Raw genomic sequence first — 26,325 nt, 5'->3', positions numbered from 1 at the left:
CCGAAGGGATGGGCCTACGCTGGCAAGGTGAGCTTGAACTGGGACAGATGTCAGGTCTTGCCATTAGAAGGGTGGCATACATTGTCACATATGCAAATGGGCAGGGATTTAGTTGGCAAGTTTCAACCTGGAACCAGAGGTCTGGGTTCGAATCTCAGCTCTGCCCAGTGGACAGTGATGCCATCATGGGCGGTTTCCTCCTGTGTAAAACAGGGATAACATCATGATTGCAGTGAGGGCCACAGTGGCCATCCATCATGGCGGCCAGTGCCTGGCCGCTGAGGACCCCATTAGTGGAGCCACCATCCCTGCCATTATCATCCCCTGCACTAACAGACGTGATTGCCCCATACTTCTTGCTGGGTAATTTCCACTGTAAGTCTGGATAATTTCATGAACCAGACTTGGAAAAGAACCTGGACAGATAGGATAGGTGGAGCCGAGTCATCCAGATGACAGGCTGCAATAGTGTGGACCAAGGAGCAGCTGGGCCTTGGTACGGCCTGAGACAGGCACACCAGAAGCAAGACCCTCTGAGCAGGGGTCCCGGCACAGCCTCATACAGGCTGTAGAACTGATTCTGGAAGTTCGGCCAAGGTACTTATTTCTTTAAGTCCCAGGTTATTCACTTATGAGATGATTAATGAGCTAACATTCTCAAGTATTCATCACACAGCCTGTTATGGAAGTACTCAGTAAATACTGACTACTGTTATTATTAACAGCATGAGAAGGAGAAAAGGGGAGGAGACAAGAGTCATCCTCAGATTTGTGGCACACTGCCATGTGAACTAAGGCCTGGTCTGATCGTTAACACCACCTTCTATGTTTGCACATCATGTACACACAGTATTTGAATCTCACAGAGGCCAAACAGTGGAAATAAGACCAAAGGGTGGAAAATGAAAGTCGTGAATTCTGGTTCATTCTCAGCAGCTCTAATGGCAAGCCAGGTCCATGAATGGACAGCCCTGGGGGCTACAAGGCACTGGGACGCCAGGGGTGCTGAAGCAGAGGCCACACTAACCATGAGAGGTGCAATGGGACCTACGGGACCAGACTGGGCCAGGCTGGGCAGACTCAGGGAAGACTACGTAGTTTCCATCTTTTTATTTACAGATCAAAGAAAGGAAGTGAGACAGGGCAGAGGAACCGCTGTTTATCAAACACCCACTCTGAGATCAGCCCTGAGCTAAGGCTGCACATTCCTTACCGTTCCCCACACCCTACACCCTACACGACAACCTGACAGCACCTCCATTTTGCAGCTAAGCTGTTGCTGAGTGCTACGGTTGGGATCAAACTCAGGAATGTGGGCTTCAAAACCCACGCTCCTAGCACTGTACCGTACTGCTTCCAGACCTAGAGGAAACTGGAAAAAAAGTCAGATCCAAATCTTGCTTATGACTGTCTCTTCTCAAAGTTGTTCCAATGATTTCCCCAAAGAGTAGAAAACATCTACGACCCACTCTTGGAAGTCTGGCCGAGGTACTCAACTCTCTAAGTCCCAGTTTATTCACTAACAAAAGGATTAATAAGCTAATGTAGTAAAGCATTCATCACACTGCCCATTACGAAGATACTGTGACAGTTTCAAACCAAATTCTTCCATACACACAACCAAAACAGCTCCTACTTTAAGGCCATTTCTTTGGTTACATGAGTAGTTATCTCCTTGGGTTCATATACTTGCTATTTCGCCCAACACAGACTCTATAAACCAGCAGCTTCCAGACGGGGCAGGTGAGAAAGCGGACACAGCCCTTGGCTGAGAGTTTGGGCTTCAGGGTCTCTCAGACTCAGAACCACATGACCACGCTCCGAGTTCTACACTGGCCACTGAGGATCCTGCCTTGGTCACAGGGTCTGGGTGAGGCCTCACTGAGATAATGTGCATGGAGGACTCAGCTCGGCAGAGAACACACATAAGCCCTCAAAAGAGATGCTGCCACCACCGCCGCGAGCACTTAAAACTGACATGCACAAAGTGTCACATGCTGTCGCTCTGGGATGCTGGTTCTCAACTGTATCCCTCATTTTGACTATTAAGTAGTTAACGAATTACTCTACATTTTGGACTGTAGCTGTAACACTGGGACCAACATGGAGATATTTGAAAAAGACTTGAAGTCATTTCGTATAGGTTATAACACGATGGAAAGGTTCTGACATCATTAAGAAGAGGGTGGAGGGGCCCCGGATACACACCTTCCTATTGCAGGGAGCAGCTTAATGAAAGCAGTGTTAGATTAGAAGAGGAGAGTAGGTAGTCGGCTGTAATACAGGAGGGGTTTGGGATGACTAAAACTACCCTGTGTGCAGCAAGGGGAGACCTGGGGGACTGTCATGTTCTTTCTTGATCTCTCACATGATATGAACTAGAAGAGCTCGGAGCGAGGACGAGCTAATGAAGAGCTGGTACTCTCCTGTTGCACGCAGCCGCATCTGGCATCTAGCAGTTAGTGCTAGGCCAGCCACATCTTCTAATTCCAGTGCTTGGGCAGCTCCAGCAGCGGATGTGCCCGTCTCCAGCATCGTCCCGGGAGAGGCTGGCTGGGTTCCTGTTCTTTGTTGTCAGCCCTGACTGCATGACTGAAAGCATGCCCTGTGGTTCCCGCTGTCTGCAGGTGACCCAGGTGTGGAGGAAGCTCAGGGTCACTATGAAATCCTCTAATCGCCTCATTAGCAGGGTGGGGAGGAGGGTGGGTTTGTTCCACGAGGAGGCAGAAAGCTGGTAATTGCATGGTGTCAGATAGAAAAAAATCATGGTGGAAGCAAAAGGCCAAATGTAGAAAGCTGCGTGTGCACAGCTGTAATTAAACCAGAGCCCGAAAAGTAAGGCCCACAGTACCCGACCATAGAAAGAAGGTAAAGCAGTGGAAACTGGCTTTGCATGGGGTGTGCTGAGAGGGGAAGGGCAGACCCCCTGCTGGAGCGTGTGCCCACACCGTGCAACCCATTTGGAGTTGCCTGTGAACACGACGTGCGTGAACTCTATAACCAACAGATGGATTCATCTGACAAACGGTCCCTGAGTGACTACAGGCCGGTGTTCCCCACTCAGAAGAAACGCAGTTGCCTTCCACAGTAGTGCTCCGATCCCTTGCTCCACGCTGAACGAGAGTTTATTCTTAAGACAAATGTCCTAAAGACATGATGATCCAGCATGGACCCCAGAGGTGCCAGCCTGCCTCCCTTGACAGAGGCCACGAGAGAATGTTCTTGGCTATTATCTGTGCAGCTAGCCCATGGTCTACATAAAAAATCACTGATTAATCCTACCTCATCTTTACGGATATATTTAGCCAGCACCTCGCTGCCCTGCCATGTGAAGGAGAACATTTCATCATCTGCCCTGAGGACCACATTTCTTTCAAGTTCCCAGGGACTGTCCCTGGGTCAAGTTCACGGTCACTTCTATCTCACCCTTCATAATTTTAGATTTTATGGAACCACGGTCTCCTGGGTTGGAGCCTGGGCAGAGCATTTTCATACGATTCCCCAGCAGATTTCCAGAGCACATTCTGTTTCCCCATATACTGCCATATCTGTCCTCATGGCTACTTCTGGTGGTCCTAACTGTTTTGCTCTGGTCTTCCGGCAAGGCCTAGTGACCTCTCTCTGCCTGGATGCGTGCTCTGGCCTTGTCTAGGTGGGGTGGAGGCCCTACTCCTGAGCCCATTCATCTCTGCGCTGTGGGCTGATCCCAGGCCTCCTTCACTGGGGAACAGAACCAGCGGCTTGACCACAAGGGGCATCGGTAGGGGGAATGCTGTCCTTCCTGAGGATTCCTTTATGTAGAGGAAGGAGATCCCAACCCCAGGCCTGTTTTCTTAGGACAGAATGACCGACAAGCGGCCCATGGAGTCTGAAAGACGACTTTCCCACCAGGCAGGGTTTGCTGTTTTCCAAATTCACTACACAATAAAGAGGGATTTACCTCCTTTTCATGTCAGAACAATTCCTTCTTTTCTTTTCCTTTTCACACTTCCTCTCAGAATTATAGGACATTTTGGTTTCTACTGATCTATTACAAAAAATTTACTGAGCACCTACTATGTGCCAGGTTCTGTGATAGGTGCTGGGCACTCGGGTTGAACATCTCAAATCTGAAAACCGATATGCTCCAAATTCCAAGGCTTTCTGAGCACCGGCATGATGCATGACACTAAAAGGAAATGCTCACTGCAGCACTGCAGATTTCAGGGTCTGGGTGCTCAAAAAACCTGTACAACGCAAACACTACAAAATCTGAAAACACTGAAACCTGACATACTTCTGGTCCCCAAGCATTCTGGATGAGAAATACCCAACCTGTATGATGAGCAAAAACCAGGCGGGGTCTGTTCTCTAAGCTACACTTTCGAGGAGGGGCAGACGCTGACCACACATACAAATAACACCATCAGCAGATGTAAAGCTGCCACCACGACAGACCAGGGTCAGGGCACAGAGGCGTGAGGGTGTCTGCTTGGCTGGGGAGGGCACCGCAGGGAGGGGAGAGGTCCAGGCCCAGGATATGTTCAGGCAAAGGCTCTGAGGAGAGGATAAGAAACAGGGGTGTTGGATGAGGCTGAACAGTCAGCAAAGGCTGGGGCCTTTGTGAGGAGGGGGGTTTGTTGTGGCTTGCTCTAATCAAAGCCTAACAGGATGCCACTGAAAGGTGCTAAGCCAGGGCAAGACGGGGTGAGGGCTGTGGAGGTGCTGGCTGGCTGTGGCACCGTGGCCACAGGCAGACTCGGTGGGAGACTTTCAGAGGTTCAGATGGAGTGCCGGGGGGCGCTGAGGGCTGTTATTTATAAAGACAGCGTTTGGGAAGTGGAGGGAAGAGACCGGTTTAAGGAGGCCGGAGGGATCAACAGTGTTGGACGCGGCTGAGACGGAGTAGATGAGCACTGACTCAGGTGCAGTGGATTTACACGGAGAAATCCTCATGTCTCCAAGCGTGGTTTCGTCCAGCCTCTCATCTCATGTTTGGCCAATCTGTCTTTTTACAGAATGCTAACTGGCTCAATGAAATCGAGAAAGTTTTCACAGTGGGCAAGATTCCAGGTTTGCCTTCAGCTAATTAAGTGATATTAGGGAGGTTGTAAATGCCACATAAAAATTGGCAGGCAAGCTGCTCTAATGATGAAAATATTGCTTTACAGGGAGATGCAGCTGCAGCTTCTTAATGCTCGTCTTTGAGGGACCCGGTTCCATGTTTTCAAGGTTGTTCCTGATAAGAAAAGTTCCAGGGTGCTACAAGGCACTTTTCTTATTCTCGGTTCCACGGGTATTTGCGACAATGGTGGGGGCTGGGGGAAGCAGCAACGTGATAATATGGTCGCTGTGATGATCCACCGGGTGCTCCCGCTTATTCCCGTGCTGCACACCACGCTGTTTCCAGGCATCTTCTGGCTTGACCCCCACGATGAAAGGGCGACTTGGGTACCTCCCCTTTGAGGCCAGAGAACCCAGGCACAGAGACGCTGAGTGACTTGTCCCGAGGCACACAGACTGCAAGTGGCCCAGCCAGGATTCAATCCCGGTGTCTGTGTGATTCAAACCCAGATGTCATCACTGTGATTCTCCCAGAATCGGCATGTAAGAAACCAGAGAGGGGCAAGGGAGAGGGCTAACGGGGGTACGGACTCCTCAAGCCAGAGCTCTATTCCACACAGTTAGCTCTTCCAAGGTATTAGACAACCGCTGAATGAGCAAGGGTGAGAATCAGAGAACAACACAGCACAGGCCTTCCAAGATGAAAAATGGCCCAAACCAGAGCTTTGCAAAATTTCAAATTGGAAGCATTTGTGATAATTCAGACAGGAAAAATCTGTGAACCTGTCCTATCTATGAGGAAGGGGTGACTGGTGTGTATGATTTCCACGAGGATGTTTATTTTAGAAAATAAATGACTTCTAAAACTTCTGAAGTGTGGGAGATTAAGGAAATCCTCTGCAGGGCCTGGCACACAAGCCACAGGGTGCGCTGGTTCTGGTCCCACTTTCCCTCTTCCTAATGATCAGGGCCTGCTGAGCACTGACTTAGCACGCCCAGATCTACCAGGTACTAAGGGGTAGGAGGGCCCCAGTTTAGACTCTATACCCTATTTGATAAAATTAGGAGCTACCAGGTAACATTTGGGCTAGGCTGACTTGAGAAAATTTATGCAAATAAAACTATTTTCCAACCATTCAAACTGCTGTTTGTCTAGTAATTTTAAAGAGGAAGCTGGGAATAGGGGGACAAAATTATTGCACTACTGATAATGAAGATGTCCCAGATGTTTCTAAGCTCTAAGAACAACATTAGAAAGGCAGGTGGCAGAAGTAAGGGGTAAAACCAGTCTTAGGTACTGTAAACCGAATCGTCTGGGCAAAAACTACTAGTACGTGAGCACAGCATATAATTCACATAAAACAGGGTGGTTTAAAAACAGCAGACTCACTCTTTCATACTGTCACAGTATCAGCAAGACCTTTAAACATTTTTAAAATTTGTTTTTATTTTTTAGAGATGGTGTCTCACTGTCACCCATGCTGGAGAACAGTGGTACAGTGACCACAGTTCGCTGCAGCCTTGACCTCCTGGGCTTGGCCTCCCAAAGCACTAGGACTACAGGTGTGAGCCACGGTGCCCAGCCTAACACTAAGAACTTAAGGCACATCGTTTCTATAGCATTGAGCCATTTTCCGCAGAGTGGCGGCGAAATGAGAGAGAATCATGGCCCTATTGAGCGTGCCTGCCTGCTCACTGTTCCTGACATGTTCTGCTCGTGTGACGACCTAGAGAGACAGACAGACAGACACCTGGCAAACAACACAATTCTGCCTCTCCCAGCAGAGAGAGCTGAGTCTCAGCATCTCCTGGAAAGATGGAGATTTTGGAAGGATATGTTACCTTTGCTACTCAGGAACTGCTGAATCTACTATAGCTTCAAAATAAGAACTGCATTTCACGGAAGGAAAAATGCTGTTTTCGTGACGGATGTTGCTAAGGGGGCCACTCAATATTTTACCGATAGCACCAACTATCTGTGTACACGTCTATGTCAGTGTTTGGGGTGGGGGCTGTTCTGACAGGTTTGCGTGTAGGTGTCAGAAGAGTTTTTGTGACTATGACTGTATTTCTGTGTGTAGGGGAAGATATTTACTGTTCCCTTTCAGAACTGAGCGCTGGAGAAGTCGACAGGAACCTAGTTATTAAGATCTCATTTGGGGCCATGAACTATTTTCCTTTTCTGAAAAGTGGTCGAGTGAAGGACTAAAGGCAGTAAGAGACGAAGGGTCCCTCTCCCATCGCACGGACCAGCCAAACAGCCTCCTCTCTAACCTGCTCCCGATCCCCATTCTAACAGCCGCCTGAGCTCCCGCTTGGCATATGACAGGTGAGACAGGCTTCTGTTAGTCTGATGGATTTGGTTTGCAGATATCACAGGTTTGCACATAATATATAATTATTCTAGGCAGTAAACACTGTAAAATGGAATGCAGAATAGTTTAGAGAATTTAGTGCCATTATTTTATTCACCCATACAAAACATAAGGAACCCATTCTCTTTCTTGACAGATGGATTTCAGAGGAGACGTTTCAGCTCAGAACAATAATTGTGACCACAGCATAACTCTCACACTTTGTGGGGTTTAATGGACTTTTCTTTCCAGTCCTCAAAAAGCAGCAACTGGCATTTGCTCAAACCCTGACTGAGGTGTGGAAAATCTGTCAAGTTTCCTCTGCCGCTTACCCTGACCACAATTATACGGTCCATGTGCAGATTAGCTGCAAAGTCATTCCTCCTCCAGGAGTGACAAGATTTCCCCAAATAAAAAAAAAAAAGGTATCTACTGTATCCTCGAGTGCCCGTCTGCCTTCGAAAGGCAGGGGTGGGGGGAGGATCTAAGGAGTGTGAAGAGAAATGCCTTCAAAAGAAGGGCATAACAACGGAAAAAGTAGCTGTAACAGAGTGGGGACATGGCAAGAACAGAGAGAGGCATTGTCACGGGCGGAGTAATCCTGTGACACACTGCTGTCACTCACCGCCCGGCTCCCTGCTGCGCCAGCCAGACATCAAAGGCTGCCCCATGCCATCTTACATGCTCTTTATCGGCTAATCAGCCCATTCTTCCCTAAATAAAGCCCTGTTAAATCCCCTGCTCACAGGGGTATCGTGGTCTTGGTGCCCATCTGCTAGCGAGGGTCAGCTGGGGCAGGAGGCGGCGGGCTGCTCTCTCCCTAGCGGCTTCTCAAGGTAAGGACAATGCTGCCTCCAACTCCCCCGCCCACAGGCCTCCTCTCTGCTTTCCAGGAGCTGGGCCGGTCTGAGGAGCTGCTATCTGGATTAACACTTGCTAATGAAATCTCCAGTCATAAAGGCACATCATCTGCTAACTATGAAATCTTGGGATTGCATTTATTTTCAGGGAAGAGGAATAAACAAAGATGTGTTTCCTTTTTTTTTTTTTTTTGAGACAGTGTCTTACTCTGTCGCCCAGGCTGGAGTGCAGTGGTGCGGCTCACTGCAACCTCTGCCGTCCAGGTTCAAGTGATTCTCCTGCCTCAGCCTCCCGAGTAGCTGGAATTACAGGTGCCTGTCACCACGCCCGGCTGATTTTTGTAGTTTTGGTAGAGATGGGGTTTCACCATCTTGGCCAGGCTGGTCTTGGACTCCTGACCTCGTGATCCACCGTGCCTGGCCAGATGTGTGTTTCTTAACAGTAATCATTTGGCAGGTCTCTTCCTCCGCCCTCAAAGTATCACCATTGCCGAGACGGTGACAAAATGGTCAGGCTTCTGATGAGGCTACTCTTAGTCACTAGCTGTGAAGCCTCATGGTTTCACCCCACACTCAAAGTTAACATGCATGGGTACCGGGGACAGCAGATCCTAAGACAGGAACCCAGTTCCCAGGCCCTGCAGCCTAGACTCCTGGCCCAGTCAAGAGCGCCTGGGAGTAGAGCGGAGGCGTCTTGGCCCTCTGGGAGGACAGCCTGGCTCTAGCAGAGGACGAGCAGAAACATCTCTGGGCTGCAGCCCTGCTCTGCACCCCTGAACCTCAAAATGGCCTAGAAGGAACCAGAGAAGGACACATCCACGCTCATCTAGGCACTGCAGTACAGCAGCACATGGAAACTGTTTGTTTTTCCTCAAAGAATTACTGGAGCATTGTCTTATGTGAGAGTATTAGTATCAGAAAAGAATCAAGCATCTTAAAAATTCCAAAACTGGGAACAGAATTAGGCAACATTCTATCCATTCCAATGATACTTGGAGGTACGAAGTCCCCCAGAGAGGTCAAGTTGGATGTCCCCGAATATGCTTTTTAGCTTGTAAGGATCTTCATCTGTAGGGCCCTGTATGGTTCAAAAGGCATATTCACAAGTCACCTCATCTTTTTTTTCTTCTTCTGTAGAGACAGGGTCTCACTATGTTGCCCGGGCTAGTCTCTAACTCCTGACCGCAAGCAATCTGCCTGCCTGGGCTTCCCAACGTGCTAGGATTACAGGAATCACCTGATTTTGATTCTCAAGACAATCTTGTGAAGTAACTAAAAATATGGATTTTCTTCTCCATATAGTGTAGTTGAGATCGAGGCTCTGAGACGTTAAGAAAAGGCATGGCCCCAAACTCACATCACAACAGAGCTGACTTCAATCCAAGTTCCCTGATTGCAAGACCAATGGTCACTTTCCTCCACTGGGTGGTCCCTCTGTCTTTGCCGTGACAGGCTAGAGAAACGGGGCCCTGACAAAGTTGATGGAATACTCGACACTTCCTGGTGAACAGGCAAGCCAGACATCGTGTGGGAACAGGCAGTGCAGAGTGGTCCTTCCTGCAGATTCCCTGAGTCAGTGGGGGAGCCTGTGGCGTTTGTAAATTAACGTGGAAAAGGGAGGATAAACAATGCGAACTAACCATCCAGAACATTCTGGGATTGAACCTGGAAATCAGGGCAGGTGAGAAAAAAGTCTCTGTGCCCCAAACATTTGTTCGACGGACCCTTCCCACATAAACAATGAGACCATCCACCCCAAAGTTCTGACATGAGTAGCTCACAGGGCCTCAAGCACTCTCGCTCCTGTGAGGGGCTGAGGCTGGTACTAAAAGAACATGTCTTTGAGAAGAGGAAGAAAGCCTTTTACAAATGTAGCGTGCTGAGGGAAATCATCTCAGCACCGTGCAGACTCAGAGCCCAGCCTCGAACAGGGCAATACCCCCCTTCCTCTCCCCCTCCTCTCCCCAGGACCTCTGGACAGTCCTGAACACGCTCTTTGTGGGAGGAAAGGGGAAGGGCTCACCGCGCTTGCCTTGATGAGTGCTCACCACTGGAGGTGCAACTCAGCAGTAAGGAGCCCAGTGCTGACCCCAACGCCAGCCTGTTAAGGATTTGGGCTTCGGCAGCTCCTGGAATCTGAGGCTTGGGCACTCGGCCCTTCCATCTCACTGGAACAAAGTATGCTCCTAGGGCTCGTCACACAGAACACACCAGAATGTGTCATACACATCTCGGATGCTTGCCAGGGCGGACCGCAGCACAGCTAAAGCTCCGACTACAGCGAGTCCTATGAACCCCACCACATTTGGGCCCAAAAGGAGGCACCCCTGAATTTCGGCAAGATGAGGGGCTTTCTTCTCATTCCAAGTGCTTGTTTATTGGGAGAAGGGCAGGTATGAGTGAGAAGAGAGTTGCGGTGAGCATGGCAGCTAGCACTTCACCTCACTGGTGCTCATGTGAACGGAGCTCTCTAGCCCCGTCACGGGACGAATTCAGCTCATCTTACCTTTTTAGGTGTGCTTTCCTTTTCTTTCTAGTCAAGGCACTAAGATTCCTGGGGGCATCTCTCAGCCCGAAGCTCTTCGCCACATGCCCAAGGTGGAGGGATCGGACATGGAAGATGTGCTTCAGTTCCCTGGGGTAGGTGGCATAGGCTTGGATGAAGGACTGCAGAGCTGAAAGAAAAGAAAAGGGAGTGGGGAGGGAGGCTGTCAGGACCGGGGTCTCCAAGCTCCAAAGTGCCTGGCCTAATGGTTATCTTCTGTACTTTATCTTGCCAGGCAACGAAACATGACAATTACAACATATACAAACAACTAAAATCTAGACTTCTGTGTATTTCTTCAATTCCTAAACAACAAAAAGAAAAAAACTACAGGGGACCACAATTATTACTTGAATATGCCCAGTAAAATTTCAGATTTGACCACAGAGCTTCTAACAATCCAACAGGGTGAGGCCCAGCACAGCACCTGGTACTGGCCGGCAGTTGGTAGATGTCTGTTGTGTAAACGAGTGAAAAGAGAGAATGGGTGAAGAAACTAAGAAATGATCAACACAGGACATCGCTTTCTTATGAAAATGAGAATTAGACATTTACATTAACACATTTTTCCTAATTAAATTTTACTTACTTTTGAATAGTTAATGCATGCTAGTGTGTTACAAAATTCACAAAGTTCAAAAGGCTTCATTATGACTGTCATGTTTACTATGAATGAATGACATTACCACCAATGCCCCCTTCACCACAAGCCCCACCTCCAGCTCCCCAATCCACAGGCAATCCCTGATACCAGCTTTTCTGTGTACTTATGGGACTTTTTAAATTTAAAATTTGTTTAAGAGGTGGGGTCTCACTGTGTTGTCCAGACTACAGCACAGTGACGTGATCATAGCTCACTGTAGCCTCAAACTCCTGGGTTCAAGTAATCCTCGTGCCTCAGCCTCCTGAGTAGCTGGGACTACAGGCTAATTTTTAAATTTTTATTTTTGTAGAGACAGGGTTTCACTATGTTGCCCAGGTTGGTCTTGAACTCCTGATCTCAAGTGGTCCTCCCGCCTCAGCCTCTCAAAGTGCTTGGGATTACAAGTGTGAGCCATCTCACCCAGCCTTCCTCATGGGATTTTAAAACCAAGTTCGTTCTAAAAGTATCCAGGATTAACCAATACAGTGCTTCTTACTCAAAGAATGTGTAAAAAAGGGAATGAAAACAAATTTTAAAGGAGAAATAAAATTATTAAGTCTCTAAAATAGTCTCTTGAGGACTGACAACAATTTAGGGATGTTTATCAAACATTCTGTCAGGAAAGTTTCAGTCCCATTTTAAAATTAAGAAAAGCGGCCAGGTGCGGTGGCTCACGCCTGTAATCTCAGCACTTTGGGAGGCTGAGGTGGGTGGGTCACCTGAGGTCAGGAGTTTGAGACCAGACAGGCCAACATGGTGAAATCCTGTCTACTAAAAATGCAAAAATTAGCCAGGCCTGGTGGCAGGCGCCTGTAATTCCAGCTACTCGGGAGGCTGGGGCAGGAGAATCACTTGAACCTGGGAGGCGGAGGTTGGAGTGAGTGGAGATCGTGCCACTGCACTCCAGCCTGGGAGGGCAAGAGCCAAACTCCATCTCAAAGAAAATTAAATTACACTCAGAAAAGGGGGTCCTTGTTGTAGGTCCCACCTCCCCCAGAAAAGGGCCAGATTCATTCCCAGGAGGGTGGAGCTTTGGTCTACTTAACTAGGCATTCCCTTGAGAAAAGATTAGATTGGGTTCCCCCTTGAATATCTCTGGAAGTAACAATGAAAACCGAGTGTCCACCCACTTCTCACTCCAACAAGGAAGGAGGGGAACGTTCTGCAAAGCACTCCCCGCCATTCCTGCCACTGCTCTCTTCACCTCCAATCCTGGTCTTCCGCCAGCTGAGCCAGAGCCCAGCCGACGGTGTCTGATAGAGGCAAGCACTGAACACCAGCCTTCACTTCCTCACTCTCCTTGTTGAGCCACTGGACTGGCAAGTTTGCCCACAGCTTAAACATAATATCCCAGCAGCACCTGGAGATTGGCGTTTATGAACAGTAATAAAAAGTGTCATTTTAGCAGATCAGCTCCTGGAAGGATCCTGGGGAATCCATCAAAGCTCTATTTACTGAGTAAAGTGAACTCCTTTTCCCAATCGATGAGCAATAATAACCAAGGCAACTCCTCTGTACCCCACTCTTAAATCTGTGCTTACTCCCCTTTTTAATAACCAGGGACATTTTCAAGGAAAATCTTTAACGCTTCAAATGGTCTGTACTATCTGGAGGGTTCTGATACCACTAGACACAGAGCCCCACAGCCAAGCCCTCAGAGGGAAAGGCTCTACTGCTACGTGACCCAGGAGATTCAACCCTCTTCTCCTCCACCTCTGTCTTTCCCCAACCCTCAACACTTACTCGGGTCTAAAAAAAGACGAGACTGAAACCAAGTCAAGCCGAAACCAAACCAAGAGCCTGCGCTTTTAAAACCTCAGTCAGCCAAATCCCACTCTAGGTCTCCTCATTTCCTGCCTCTCTTCTGTGTAAGCAGATGAGCCCCTGGGCTTCCACCCTGGTCACCTCTCTTCCTCTCCTTCTCTCCACCAATCCTATGAGCCGAGCGCTGAGAGCATCTGTCCCTGGAGACGTAGGTGCCCAGCTAACAGCTTTACAGGGATAATGAGTTTGCCAAGATGTGGCAGCGAGTGTTTTCTCCCCAGACAACTGGTCAGGCAGCATTTCACACTGCATATCTTTACTAACCCTCCTTGTCCTCAAGGCTCCTGTCTCACCGGGACAGCGACAGTTGGTTGTCCTCACATACTTGCATGGACTCCCATGTTTGGATAATTCAGAGAAGCAGGAATTTCAGATGCTGCAGCAGCTGTCTGCAGGACCTTTCAAGGAGCAGGAAGTGGCTTATGTTGGCAGTGTCTAGAATGTGCAGAAGGAACAGGGGCTGTGGGACCCACACAAGCGGAAAGTGGAGAAGTAATGAAAGTAGACATTTATTTGGGGTGATGGATGAAGCTACAGGCCACCAGAGTTCAGCACTTTGCAGTCACTGATTGCTATTTCTTGCCAACCACTTAAGGTGCCTGAATTACGGCAAATCTGTTTTCTAGTATCTCGCATGGACACATCGTCCTTTCTCATTCCTGGACATTTGGATCAGAAACTAGTGGTATCTTATGATGACTCGTAAGATGAAGGAGTCAGAAATAAACAAAGCTCCAGCCTGGAAGGTGAAGATCATCTCTGCTCCTCCCAACCCCAGCCCCCACTCCCACAAGAGCACCCTTCAGTGCGGAATAAAGGCACATGGATCTTCCCACCCAACCCCTACAGTGACAACTATGGAAAGGATGTAGGCAAGGAGGTTGCCTGCTGTTCTCTTAAAGACAAAGCATTTGGTAAAGTGCCCAGCCTAGCTCTGACCCCACTGAGGGGAGAAGAATGACTTGTCATCACTGGTATGGGTTTTCTAGACTTTGAGAAGTATCCCTTCCAAACAGGCATAAATCCTACATGGAGTTTCTGGTCTGCAGGGAGACCCGAAGACGGAGAGCATTAAGCCACAGGAGCAATGGTCATTTGCAGGCAGAGGACTCTAGCTTCCAAAATTTTTGTTCAGGAGTCTGGAATGCAAACTTATGTTACCACTCTTCTTACAACTTGAATCCCTAGCTAAAAGATGCAAGAAAACAGAGGAAAAAAGGGGTAACTGCTTCTGGAAACTGACAATTAAATGCTGGTTATTAACAATGACTGGGTCCGAAAACGCAAAAGGAAAACAAATACATACTTGGCCCAGTTTCTAACTAGTTTTCTGCCATCAAGGCAAAAGCCAGCTGCTTTGTTAATTATTCATGAGGTGAGTTCTGAAATGGCATAAAAGGGAAGCAAGTCAATAGTGTGGAATTTGCATATGCAGATTGAAATGCAAAAGACTGTCTCCACCTATGGGGGTGGAGTGGCTGTTCCTATGTTGTAAATTCAATACATTTAGGGTGTAAAATACGTGTGTACTCTCTCAAGCCTCCAAAACTTAGTCCTGAGAAACAGGAGAGAAGGAATGGTGGCAAGACTTATGTCTGAAATGGGGTGACTGAGCTCTGTAAGAGGCGGCGGTGCCCCACGCCATCATCAATCTGGTGTGGAAATCGATTAGCAAATAAGAGACATGATACGTTTATTTCCTTCATGGTACACAAACATTGGGAAGTGACCCTGTTCCAATATTCCTTAAACAAAAGACAAGTGACTCTGCTTGTTTCATGGTATTAACAAGTTCAACGGTAATGACGGTGAGAGAAAACCCAAAACCACATCCTTTAAGAATTACTGTAACTTCTACTCCGAAGACCCAGACACCTTGAAATAGTTGTAGTCTTGCCAAAATATCTGAGGCATCACTGACACCAAAATCGAAGGTGACAGTGTGGGTTTGATTTCTTTCTTCCCATTGCAACTTTGATACCAGCCCTGGAATTCAGTGGCACAACACCTTGTTATGTACTGCACAGCCAGTTGAATTTGCCTAACTTTCATCAAAGGTCCAAACTCTGTAAAGTTACACTGTGACAAAGACCCTATTCCTCTTGAGAGACAGAGCAACACTCCTCTAGAGGTAGCAAGGTAGGAAAACCCTTGGGAATTGTTGAATTCACTTTAGGGAAATGCTAAGACAGGATATTATTAGAGAAAAGTCTAGAAGGATATATAGTGTATATACAGTGGCAATTACTGGGACTTCATCTTTTACCCTGTGTGGTTCTGATTTTTAATGATGACAACCAAGAATTGCAATTATAATGTGCTAAAGGTATGTAAGAGGTCCTTGAAAATATTTGCTGACTAACCCATTTTTATCATCTATGTTTCCTGGTGATCACAATTGCTCCTCAGCCAGTCTCCCAGCTTTTACCTTTGACCCCCACTAGTCTATTCTCACACAGCAGCCAGACGGTATCTTTCAAACCTAAGTCAGATCCCACCACACTTCTGCTCCCCCTTCATTCTGACGAAGACCCAAAGTCCTACGTGATTCTGCCTTGGTCAGCACCCCCTTTCCATCCACACTGCCTTCCTTGAGCTCTTCTGCACCGGCTCCCACTGCCCAGAAGGCCTTTCCTTTAGAGAGCCACGGGGCTCATCCCACTTCAGGTTTTTGCTCAAGTGTCACCTACACAATGAGGCTCACTCTGACCCCATTAAAAATGCACTCTGTTATGTCACCCCTTCACCTCCGCCATCTCCTACTGATTCCATAGCTCTTGTCACCTTGAAACAGACTATTTCTTATGTTTATTATGCTCTCTGCTGCCCCTGACCCCACTAACACATTGGCTTCACAAAACAAGGATTTTTATTTTGATCTCTCATGTATTCCAAGCACTTGGAATAGTGCCCAATTTGATAAATATTTGTCAAATGAAGAGTTTTTAAAGCATTTCTATTTATAAAAAGAGAGGATGCTACAGTGTTGCGGTATTTGTAAGCCAGCCTGGTACTCTTCTCAAAATAGCAGGCAACTAACAAAAAAACCCTGTGCATCCTCCAGCATGGAGTAAGTCTCATTAGACATGGTCAGTCTCTGGCCAAGACATACCACAATAAAAAGTACCAGTGATTATAAACCCCCTTCAGCCATGCACTGCTTATTACTCAACGTGAACTGCGATGTCCACGTCTAATGCATGGTGATCCCAGGAGCCAATTTATCCTACAAAGGGTCTGAATATTAAATCAGTACCTAACTCTTTTATAAATTTCCTAGGAATTGGGTTCATGGTCTATGGCTCTTCCTCAGTACTGTTCTTTCTCATTTTTCTTTGTGCCTTCAAATAGGAACTGCTTAGGTCTAATATTTCCAGCTCTGGCCTTCATCTCTAATTTCCATCTCTACAACTGTTTCTACTAACGTGTCACATCTCTTCTATCTGGTTTTCAAACAGGAAAACGGATCCTTAAAAGATCCAAGTTGTTGGGTCAAAACTCTAGTCCTCATGTAAGCCAAGATAAAGCCTCATTTGTGCAAAACATGGGGAAGGACGAAATTAACATTTAATATCACTTTAAAGCCTTCCGTGCCTGCTTCCAAACCCTGCAGAATTATGGAGATTGAAGGCTTTGGCTGGTGAGCAGGGACCCCATGTTGGCCTCTCAACCGGTTTGGGGGTATGGGGGTGAAGGTGGGGGAGAGCACTCTGCTGGGCTATCCACTGCACAAGCACCTAGGAAATAGACCGACCTTTCTTTGCCCAGGAGACCCTCCTCTCACTGGAGTGCACGTAATCTTCAAATACCGTCTGCAAGACTGTGGCTCGCTCTCGGATTTCCTGGGGGCCAACAGCATGGGATTTCTGAGAGGGCGACGGAAGGATTAAAGGAGAGATAGAGTCAAAGTCAGGAATAATGAAGCAGTTTATAATAGATTTAATAACAGTAAAACCACACAGTAACCACCTAGGGGCCAACAAGTGTAATCCTTTCAATATTACTAGGGAAAAAAAGGGAGCTATAGAGATGTTAAAGTCAAGTAAAGATGAGGATGGCTTTATGAGAAGATCAGGTCTGTTTACTTATTTACTTACTTTTCTTCCTGACCTCTTACCATGCATGTTCAAAATCAAAGACCATTGGAGACACTTTGGAATTTTCCAAGTCCAATTCAGACATTTAAAACATCACTGAACATGAACTCTTTTAAAATGGGTCTTGGATCTCCTAGGGATCTTCACCTTTCCCTTATACACACCAGTGGAACACTGACAATTTCTCTTCATGAGCACTCCACAGTGACCTGCCTAAAATTCTGCCTTAAAAAGTTACCCCTATGCTTGAATTTCAGAGCAGGCTTTCTCAGTGCCTAGAGCGGTTCAGAATTCTAGTGTTTCAGATTTATTCCTCCAGCCCATGGCCACTGTGCTGAGTTCCCAGGAATCTATTAAGGAGTGAGTGGGCTGTTCCAGGACACGACACTCAAAAACTGCCTGGATCTCTGCAGCAAATTGTCCCTGTGTAAGAGGTAGCATCTGTGTGCATGCAAAGAGCCTACAGATGGAAAATGATAATAAAATAGACGATTATTGTCTTTTCATCCTTTAACAGTACCAGAGAAAAAAATTTCCTTTTTAAATATCCCCTCTAAAAACTAGTGGCTTTTGTCTCCAGTATCTTAAAACAAACATGAGTGCTTTCTACTGAATGTGAAATCAAGAGAACACAGATTCTTCCACCCAACGAGGCCAACCTGCCAAGTGACACTGATCACCTGAGTGGTGCTGGTGCCTCTACTTCCACCCGCCACCCCAGTGTGAGCCCCCGGGGAAAATCCAGAGTGAGACCAGGTCGTGCTGCTTAACCTTGTAGAGGACGGTGTATGAGCGCTTGCATCTGGCCTCACCAAGACTCCCTGAGCCTCCCTTTCACCTTTAAGGCTGACAGAGGAAGAACAAAGGGGAGGAAAGAAAAAGCCTCATTCTCTGGATCGACGTTCACCTCTATATTAAGAGACTTAACAACGTGAAAATGTTTTTAGTTGAGTCAAATCATTCCTGCTACCTGTTTGGTTGATGACAGTCTCGCGGATGTCACAGTACAATACAAGGTCCCCCTAAGGGTTCTATCCACTAAAATGTCAGGAGAAGAGTCACTCAGGAGCCGTGTTACCAAAGTGGACATTTGCTATTGTCATTAACAAGGATTTTTTTTTTAAACCCTCTTAACTGATGTGAAATGCAAACTTTTTTTTGCTGCCCTCCTTTCGTTAAGCCACCTCAGCAGCACAACTGTCACCTTCCCTGTGTGCTTTTTTTTTTTTTAATATGAATGTGAAATTAGCGAGGATGCCCTTTCCCCTGGCGGACAGAATCCTCTGTTATTAAAAAGTAAAGCACTTTAATAATGAAAACTTTTTCCTCTTTTTCTTGTGTTTTAACTGTTTAAAATTAATGAGAAGGGCAGAATGGTTGTCAAAGTGATATTGAAAGCCGGGCAGCCAGGACCGAATAAGCACAAAAATCCCTCTAGAGTGTTAAATAAACAGAGCTCCAGCCCTCTCCGAATCCCTCTGTTGGTTATTGTATACATTCTGTAACAGCTCTCAGAATAGATCTGAGAGCCAGGGAGGCAGAGAGGTTTCAGAATTCCAATAAAGGCCTCAAATTAAAGACAGCCTGGTGCGAATTCCAGGAGAAAATTAAAGAGACCTCAAGCTTAAGTGACAGGTGACTTGCTTCTGTGTCACAACTGTCAGGGGATTTAGTGATAATATGGCAATATATTACAAAGGGTTTTTCTTATTCCCCCCTTTAGGTTTCAAAATGAGGCATCTTTTCTTCCCAACCAAAAAAAAAAAAAAAAAAAAATTACATATATATAATGTGAGTGTGTATACAAGTGAAATACGTAGGGAAAAAAACATGATAGAACTAGGTTCACAGGTTTGAAATGATAAGGTCAGTTTTAGTAAAATATAAGAATAAGTTAATGGCAGAAAAAAACAATATACATTACTTAGGAAAAAATATCTTACTCCTCCCTAACCCCCGCTTCCAGAAATACCTCATTTTAAAATTGCCCCTCTTGAGAATGAATGAGGGATTTTTCAGTTGTCTTCTGGGGAGGACAATCTAAATTTAAACTGAAGACAGAGTGGGGCAGAGTTATGCAGCACCATCTCAGCCCCAGACAGGTAAAATGCTCCTATAATGAGAGCGGGTCAAACCCCTGAGGGCACACGAATACCTGGCAGGACTGGCTCTCCCACCCTCAAAGACACACAGTCAGTCCTGGTTAATGAAGCTAACTTGCAACTAGAGGACCATGGGTAGTTTAGAAAACACATTTCCAACCATCCATCTGCGCACGCAACGCACCTTTGTCTCTAATATCCTACTGATCTTGGAAAAGACAGGCCATCAGAAAGGATGAGCAGGGGGCTCTGAACTTATTTTAAGATCTCGCAACACCAGCAACGGCTCCTTTGTTAGGATAAGTTTATGGGTATATTTCATAGGACAAAAACGCTTGTAGGAAAAACATGGTTGGGTGTGTGTATACTTTGATGATGAAGATTTCACACCTATCAAGAAGCAACAGATGGGAGTCTAAGATAAATAGACTGGACTATTTTTATTATAAAAAGTAGTAGCAAAGGTAGGAGGTTTTTGTGAAAGCCTGCATCTTGATATTGCCAACTTCCAAGGTATTTTTAAGCTAAATGGAAGGGTTTTGTTTTAATCACTTTATTGCCAAGCTGAGTTTTACCCCCATGGTCCCTAGAACCTTCTGAGTGCTTCCCAGTAAAGTTGAAAGATCAAATTTATTCTCTTTGTAGGTAGGTGAACATTCACACACCCAGACATAGCTATATATATTTTATATACCTAAATATGAAATATACATTTTACAGATGCTTCACTCGCTTTCTTTCTGTTCACAGAAGCCCAAAAATGTATGTGCCAAAGGGACATTTACCATGGGCTTCAATTGCGCTGGGTGAAGGAGAGGGGCCCTGTAATGAGGTGTCTGGCTATCTGAATGAAAGGCCTAGCAACTGAACCCACATTTACATGCCTGGCATTAGTTCACATGCTAGAGGGCTGCTCAAATTGAGGACAGCAATTAAGACACACGGTATTTCTTATGCACAACAGAATTAAAAGTTGTATCCAGCATCTAGTTTATTCTTTTTACTACTGACATGAATCACACATAAAATACTCTCCCGGGTTGTGTAGATCCGTGCGATAATTAGTAACACAGTCAATTTAGTTTAGTTTTTCTTTTTCCTCTGAGTTCAAGTTAAACTTGGCTCAGTCAGCCAGGTCTTTACCAACATGACACCTAGAATGTAGGATGGTTAATTTAGCTTTCTAAGTTAATCAGTTATATCATGAAAGCCCAATCTTGCTCAGCTTTTCTAAAAATAAAAATAAAAATAAAAAAAATCACCAAACCTTAAAAATATCCAAGCATTCACTACTATCTACCAAGGAGCTGTGGCTGAGATCACGAGACAGAGTTTCTAGACCTAAGAATCTATGAGGTCTGGAACTCTACAGGGCACTTTATGCCTTATTTAAACCTCACAGCAATCGTGTGTTTTACAGATGGGAAGACTGAGGCTGGGAGAAGATAATCTGCCTGAGATTGCAGAGCTACCAGCTGGGAAGCAAGGATTCAAACTCAAACTCGTATCTGCCTGACTCTGGGACCTGGTTCTTACTCATGAAGTTAGAACCGCTCCTCAAGTCTCAGGAAGTCTTTGAGGTTGGCCTCAAGCCAGGGAAAAGGCTCAAGGAGAAGAATTTATGCTGCAAGGCCACAGAAGGGCAGATGTTACCAAAAGAAATGACTGCAGCTTGTTGCTGAAAGAGTGGAAGGAGGCGCAGCTGCTCCACTCCTTCTTTGGGGACGTGTACTTCAGGAGAGGCTTCCTGCCCTTCTACAGCTTCCCTGCGTTGTGCAGACAGGCAATGATCTACTCCCTGGAGAGAAATGATCTGTGCTCGGGGATAAAGGCTGACACCAGTGCCAGGCCCAGAAACAGTATACCTGAGACTACGTTTGATCAAACTTACAATCTTATTTTGTAATTGTACTACTTGCTCTTATTTCTGGAGAGCTGGCAGATGCTAATGTTCCACTTATTATGGTACAGCAAAAAAGGGCACTGGGATTCATGTCCCTGAGTCTGGGCTTTAATTCTACATCTGCTACTAACTTGTATGACTACAAATAATCATGATAGTTACAGTAATAATAAAAAATGCCCTTTGGGCCAGGTGCAGTGGCTCACGCTTGTAATCCCCGCACTTTGGGAGGCCAAGATGGGCAGATCACCTGAGGTGAGGAGTTTGAGGCCAGCCTGGCCAACATGGTGAAACCCAATCTCTACTAAAAATACAAAAGTTAGCCAGGCGTGGTGGTGTGTGCCTGTAATCCAGCTACTTGGGAGGCTGAGGCAGGAGAATCGCTTGAATACAGGAGGCGGAGGTTGCAATAAGCTGAGACCACGCCACTGCACCCCAGCCTGGGCGACACAGCGAGACTCCATCTCCAAAAAAAAAAAAAGCCCTTTGGTCCTATGCTTTATACTTGGGACTCCAGGACTATTTCCCACACAATCCTCTGATGTCCTTAGAAGAACACTATTTTATCTCAACTTTACATGTGAAGAAACTGAGGCTTAGAAAGGTCTAGTCCTGGCCGGGCGCGGTGGCTCAAGCCTGTAATCCCAGCACTTTGGGAGGCCGAGACGGGTGGATCACGAGGTCAGAAGATCGAGACCATCCTGGCGAACACGGTGAAACCCCGTCTCTACTAAAAAATACAAAAAACTAGCCGGGCGAGATGGCGGGCGCCTGTAGTCCCAGTTACTTGGGAGGCTGAGGCAGGAGAATGGCGTGAACCCGGGAGGCGGAGCTTGCAGTGAGCTGAGATCCGGCCACTGCACTCCAGCCCGGGCGACAGAGCGAGACTCCGTCTCACAAAAAAAAAAAAAAAAAAAAAAGAAAGGTCTAGTCCTGGCCGGGTGCGGTGGCTCACGCCTGTAATCCGAGAACTTTGGGAGACCGAGGTGGGCGGATCACAGGGTCAAGAGATTGAGACCATCTGGCCAACATAGTGAAACCCCGTCTTTACTAAAAATACAAGAATTAGGTAGGCGTGGTGGCACGTGCCTGTATTCCCAGCTACTCGGGAGGCTAAGGCAGGAGAATCTCTTGAACCCGGGAGGCAGAGGTTGTAGTGAGCTGAGATTGCACCATTGCACTCCAGCATGGGCGACAGAGTGAGACTCCATCTCAAAAAAGAAAAAAAGAAACCCAAAAACCCCCTTAACTAGAATTTACGATAGTGTGAAAAGAACAGAAGTGTGCCAAGACCAATGAAGATGTGTCTGGTCACAGATCTTGCAGTGAGCCAAGATCGTGCCACTGTACTCGAGCCTGGGGGACAGAGCAAGACTCCGTCTCAAAAAAAAGCTCCAGTCTTTGCCCAAAGTCACACACTGGTGACAGATGAGGAACGTGACCCTGAGGCCGTGCTCTTAGCCACTCTGCTACACTGCCTCTTCGAAAGAAACTGAGGCTTAGAAAGGTCCAGTCCCTGCCCAAAGTCACACACTGGTGACAGATGAGGAACGTGACCCTGAGGCCGTGCTCTTAGCCACTCTGCTACACTGCCTCTTTGAAAGAAACTGAGGCTTAGAAAGGTCCAGTCCCTGCCCAAGGTCACACACTGGTGACAGATGAGTAACGTGACCCTAAGGCCGTGCTCTTAGCCACTCTGCTACACTGCCTCCACGATCAGTTCCCCATCTGCTCCCTGCAGATCCCGCAGAGCTGCCATGGAACCATAATTAAGTATCTGGTGGAACATTAAAAAAGAAACCAAAAGGCCGGGCGCGGTGGCTCACACCTGTAATACCAGTACTTTGGGAGGCCGAGGCGGGCGAATCATGAGGTCAGGAGTTCGAGACCAGCCTGACCAACATGGTGAAACCCCATCTCTACTAAAAATACAAAAAAATTAGGTGGGTGTGGTGGCGCGTGCCTGTATTTCCAGCTACTCGGGAGGCTGAGGCAGAAGAATCGCTTGAACCAGGGAGGCGGAGGTTGCAGTGAGCTGAGATTGCGCCATTGCACTCCAGCATGGGCAACAGAGCGAGACTCCATCTCAAAAAAAAAAAGAAAAAAAAAAAGAAAAAAAGAAACCCCAAAAACCCCTTAACTAGAATTTATGATAGTGCGAAAAGAACAGAAGTGTGCCAAGACCAATGAAGATCTGTCTGGTCACAGGTCAACACCCCTAACAACAAACTATTAAGAAAGGGTGGTCCACAGGCTTATGAGTCTTCTATGAAATACTGACTTGCTTCAAGTAACCTGATGACCAATGGAGGTTTTAATAGCTTTTATTGTTCACAGGGATCTTTGCTGTGGTACTAACTGTTGATCAAATGTCACCTCTAAAAACGACTAACATTTCCTTATTTAAAAAACGATTCAGTTCAATTATCTTGGTTTAGTTAATACTAATAAAGGCATATCGGTATACAGTTAAATATATGTGCTTTGAAGTTAAGACTTCAAATCCCGGAATGACTAAAGCATATTGGTGTACCCCTGTGAAAGTTCCTTCACCTCTCTAAGTCTCAGTTTCCTCATCTGTAAATTGGGGCCATCACTACCTTCTCAGATTGCTAGATTAAATGGGACCATGCATGTAAAGAGTGTAGCACAGTCCTAGGTTGGGAATACACACTTTGCTAATAGAGGCTATATGGCTATTTTCTCTCCTGGTATTACATACATTTCCTTAGATGCTCTCTAAAACAAGGGAACTTAAGTCAGGGTCAGTGAAACGGGGTCCCTCCCTGCTCAGGGAGAATAATGATCCAAATACAGGCACATGCTACAGCATGATAGAAACTCTTAAGCTTGATCTATCTGGCCCTGATTTTCCAGTCCATCCTCGGGCACACAAAAACAAATGTAAAATATTCAAGTGATTAATATCACACAGACAAAATTACATATAGCAACACTGCACCCACACACGGGAATACTGGGTAAGGGTGTGGGGTTGGGTGAGGGAATAATGGTTTAGTCGGGTGCAGCCTTAAGAGAAGGAGCAGGAAAGGGTGTCCAGGGCTGTCTGCACCTGCTCAGAATCTCCATATGGAACTGCATAGATAATAAAAATTTTTCTTCTTAATGATCTCAACTTTACTCTTCCTCTGTGGATAGCACACACACATTAAAAAATGGATGAACTAAGTGTGTCTGAAAGGAGACACAGAGATACCTATTTCTTCCACGCTGTCTGGGATAGGCAGGTCTAAGCAGCCGTCCTTGCTGAGAATCTGGACAGGGACCACCGGGGCTGAGCGTGTGGAGCTGCCTCCAGACTCATTCTGGCCTGGACCTCCTTTCTGGGGAGCCTGCTGCTGTCTGGCAGGCTTCCAGAATGGACCGTAGCCCACTCACTAGATGAGAGTGGCAAACGCATCCAGAAGCAAAGACGAGAAAAAACAAAACAAAACAAAAAACAACAAAAAAACCCACCAAGATTTGGCCTCATCTAATGTCCACGGTTCTTAAAATAAATGTTTTGCTTGACAGGGGAAGTAACCCATACACAAAGCCTCTACTACCCCAAACCAAGTGAGTCATGTCTGTTGGCAGCAAGCACAATAAATAGCAAAACTCACCTGGGCTCCCCATCGTTTCCCTTTAAAACAATCATCTCTCGTCAGAACACACAAAATATCTTCCATCTTCATCTCAGAAACGCTGTAAAAGGAAGGGCATAGCAAGGTAAACTTTTTGCTCTTTCAGAAACACCCAAGACCTTGATGCACAAAACTGGCCTATTCTTGAGCTAATTAGACATGAAGTAGAAGTGACACCTTCCTAGGAAAGGAAATATTTTCCTAAACCCTTAGGAATTGAGAAGGGGACCTCTATGATATTAAAGGGACAGGATGATATTCCTGACAATTTCTTTCCTCCCTGATGAATTTAAAAGAGGCTACATTTAGAATTTCCTTAATAGAGATTGTGTCATTATTTCTTAATAAATTTTGAATACCAAACAAGTGTGCCCACTCAACTGATCAACTCCCTTGCCTTGAGCAGATGATGATGAAATAGAAAGCATTTTGATCTCTTTAGTTTATACTGAAGAGAAAAAAAAAAAAAGGAAAGAGAAGGGTGACCAACATCCTCCACTGTGGGGTAAACACCCCTGTGAGGGTAACGAGGGCACAAAGCCCTGTCCACAGCAGCACTGCCCTTTCCTCTTCTACCCTGAAGGAGCTTCACTACCCTTGTCTCTTAATTACTGAGGGGTGAAGACCAAAGGATCTCTGACAAACCCAGAGCCATGTGCCAAGCACTGAGACAAGAACTCGGGCTTCACTCAGGAACAGAAGCCACCAGGAGCCAGAACAGAACAGTCACACCTGCCTAGCGGTGGAGTCTGGAAAGCCTCCGCTTCATCCAATCGACTGCAAGGCCACAGCATTCGAATGTAGGGAGCAGAGAGAGACTTGCGTGTCAGAGATGAAGGAGGAAACGTGAGCTGCTGCTAAGATACTTCCCAGGGAGAAAGAGAAACAGAAAGAGAAGGAGGAGTTCTGGGGGGGGAAACAGATCATAAAAAGACAAATGATTTTGTTGTATGTTCCTTTTTTTTTTTTTTTGAAAATGTAACAGCAAATTAAAACATGAATGGCAACCTCTTAGGTGGGAGAAGACAATTCTCCCCCTTTCACCCAAAGGTTACTCTGACAAGGCTGTGAATGAAAATGTCACGTCTCTGACAGCGATTTACCTGAAATGTGTCATCTCCCTGCACACCCCTAGTCCTCACCCCTCAGCATCCTCTCTCTGCTGCCAACTCACAGCCCTATGGATGAGTGAAGCCTTTTTACAGCAGCAAGAGTCAACCAGAGGAGGCAGAGCACGCTCTGAAAGGGCAGGAGTCGGAGGGAGAGTGCCCTGACTTCACGGGAAATCTACTTTTCATAGGAGACAGGAA

General features: G+C 46.4%; 1 protein-coding gene across 1 annotated transcript in view; it reads right to left on the bottom strand.

Moving 5' to 3' along the window:
• DDX31 (DEAD-box helicase 31) overlaps positions 1-26,325 on the bottom strand; it is a 79,368-nt gene that overhangs the window by 8,430 nt on the left and 44,613 nt on the right. The window contains 3 exon segments of the mRNA XM_025359266.1: positions 10,764-10,932; positions 17,024-17,135; positions 24,995-25,076. Coding sequence (XP_025215051.1) covers positions 10,764-10,932; positions 17,024-17,135; positions 24,995-25,076 — 363 coding nt within the window.

The sequence above is a fragment of the Theropithecus gelada genome, chromosome 15 (genome assembly GCF_003255815.1).
Source record: "Theropithecus gelada isolate Dixy chromosome 15, Tgel_1.0, whole genome shotgun sequence".
In the NCBI taxonomy this organism is placed as follows: Eukaryota; Metazoa; Chordata; class Mammalia; order Primates; family Cercopithecidae; genus Theropithecus; species Theropithecus gelada.
This window is presented reverse-complemented; position numbering and strand designations above follow the sequence as displayed.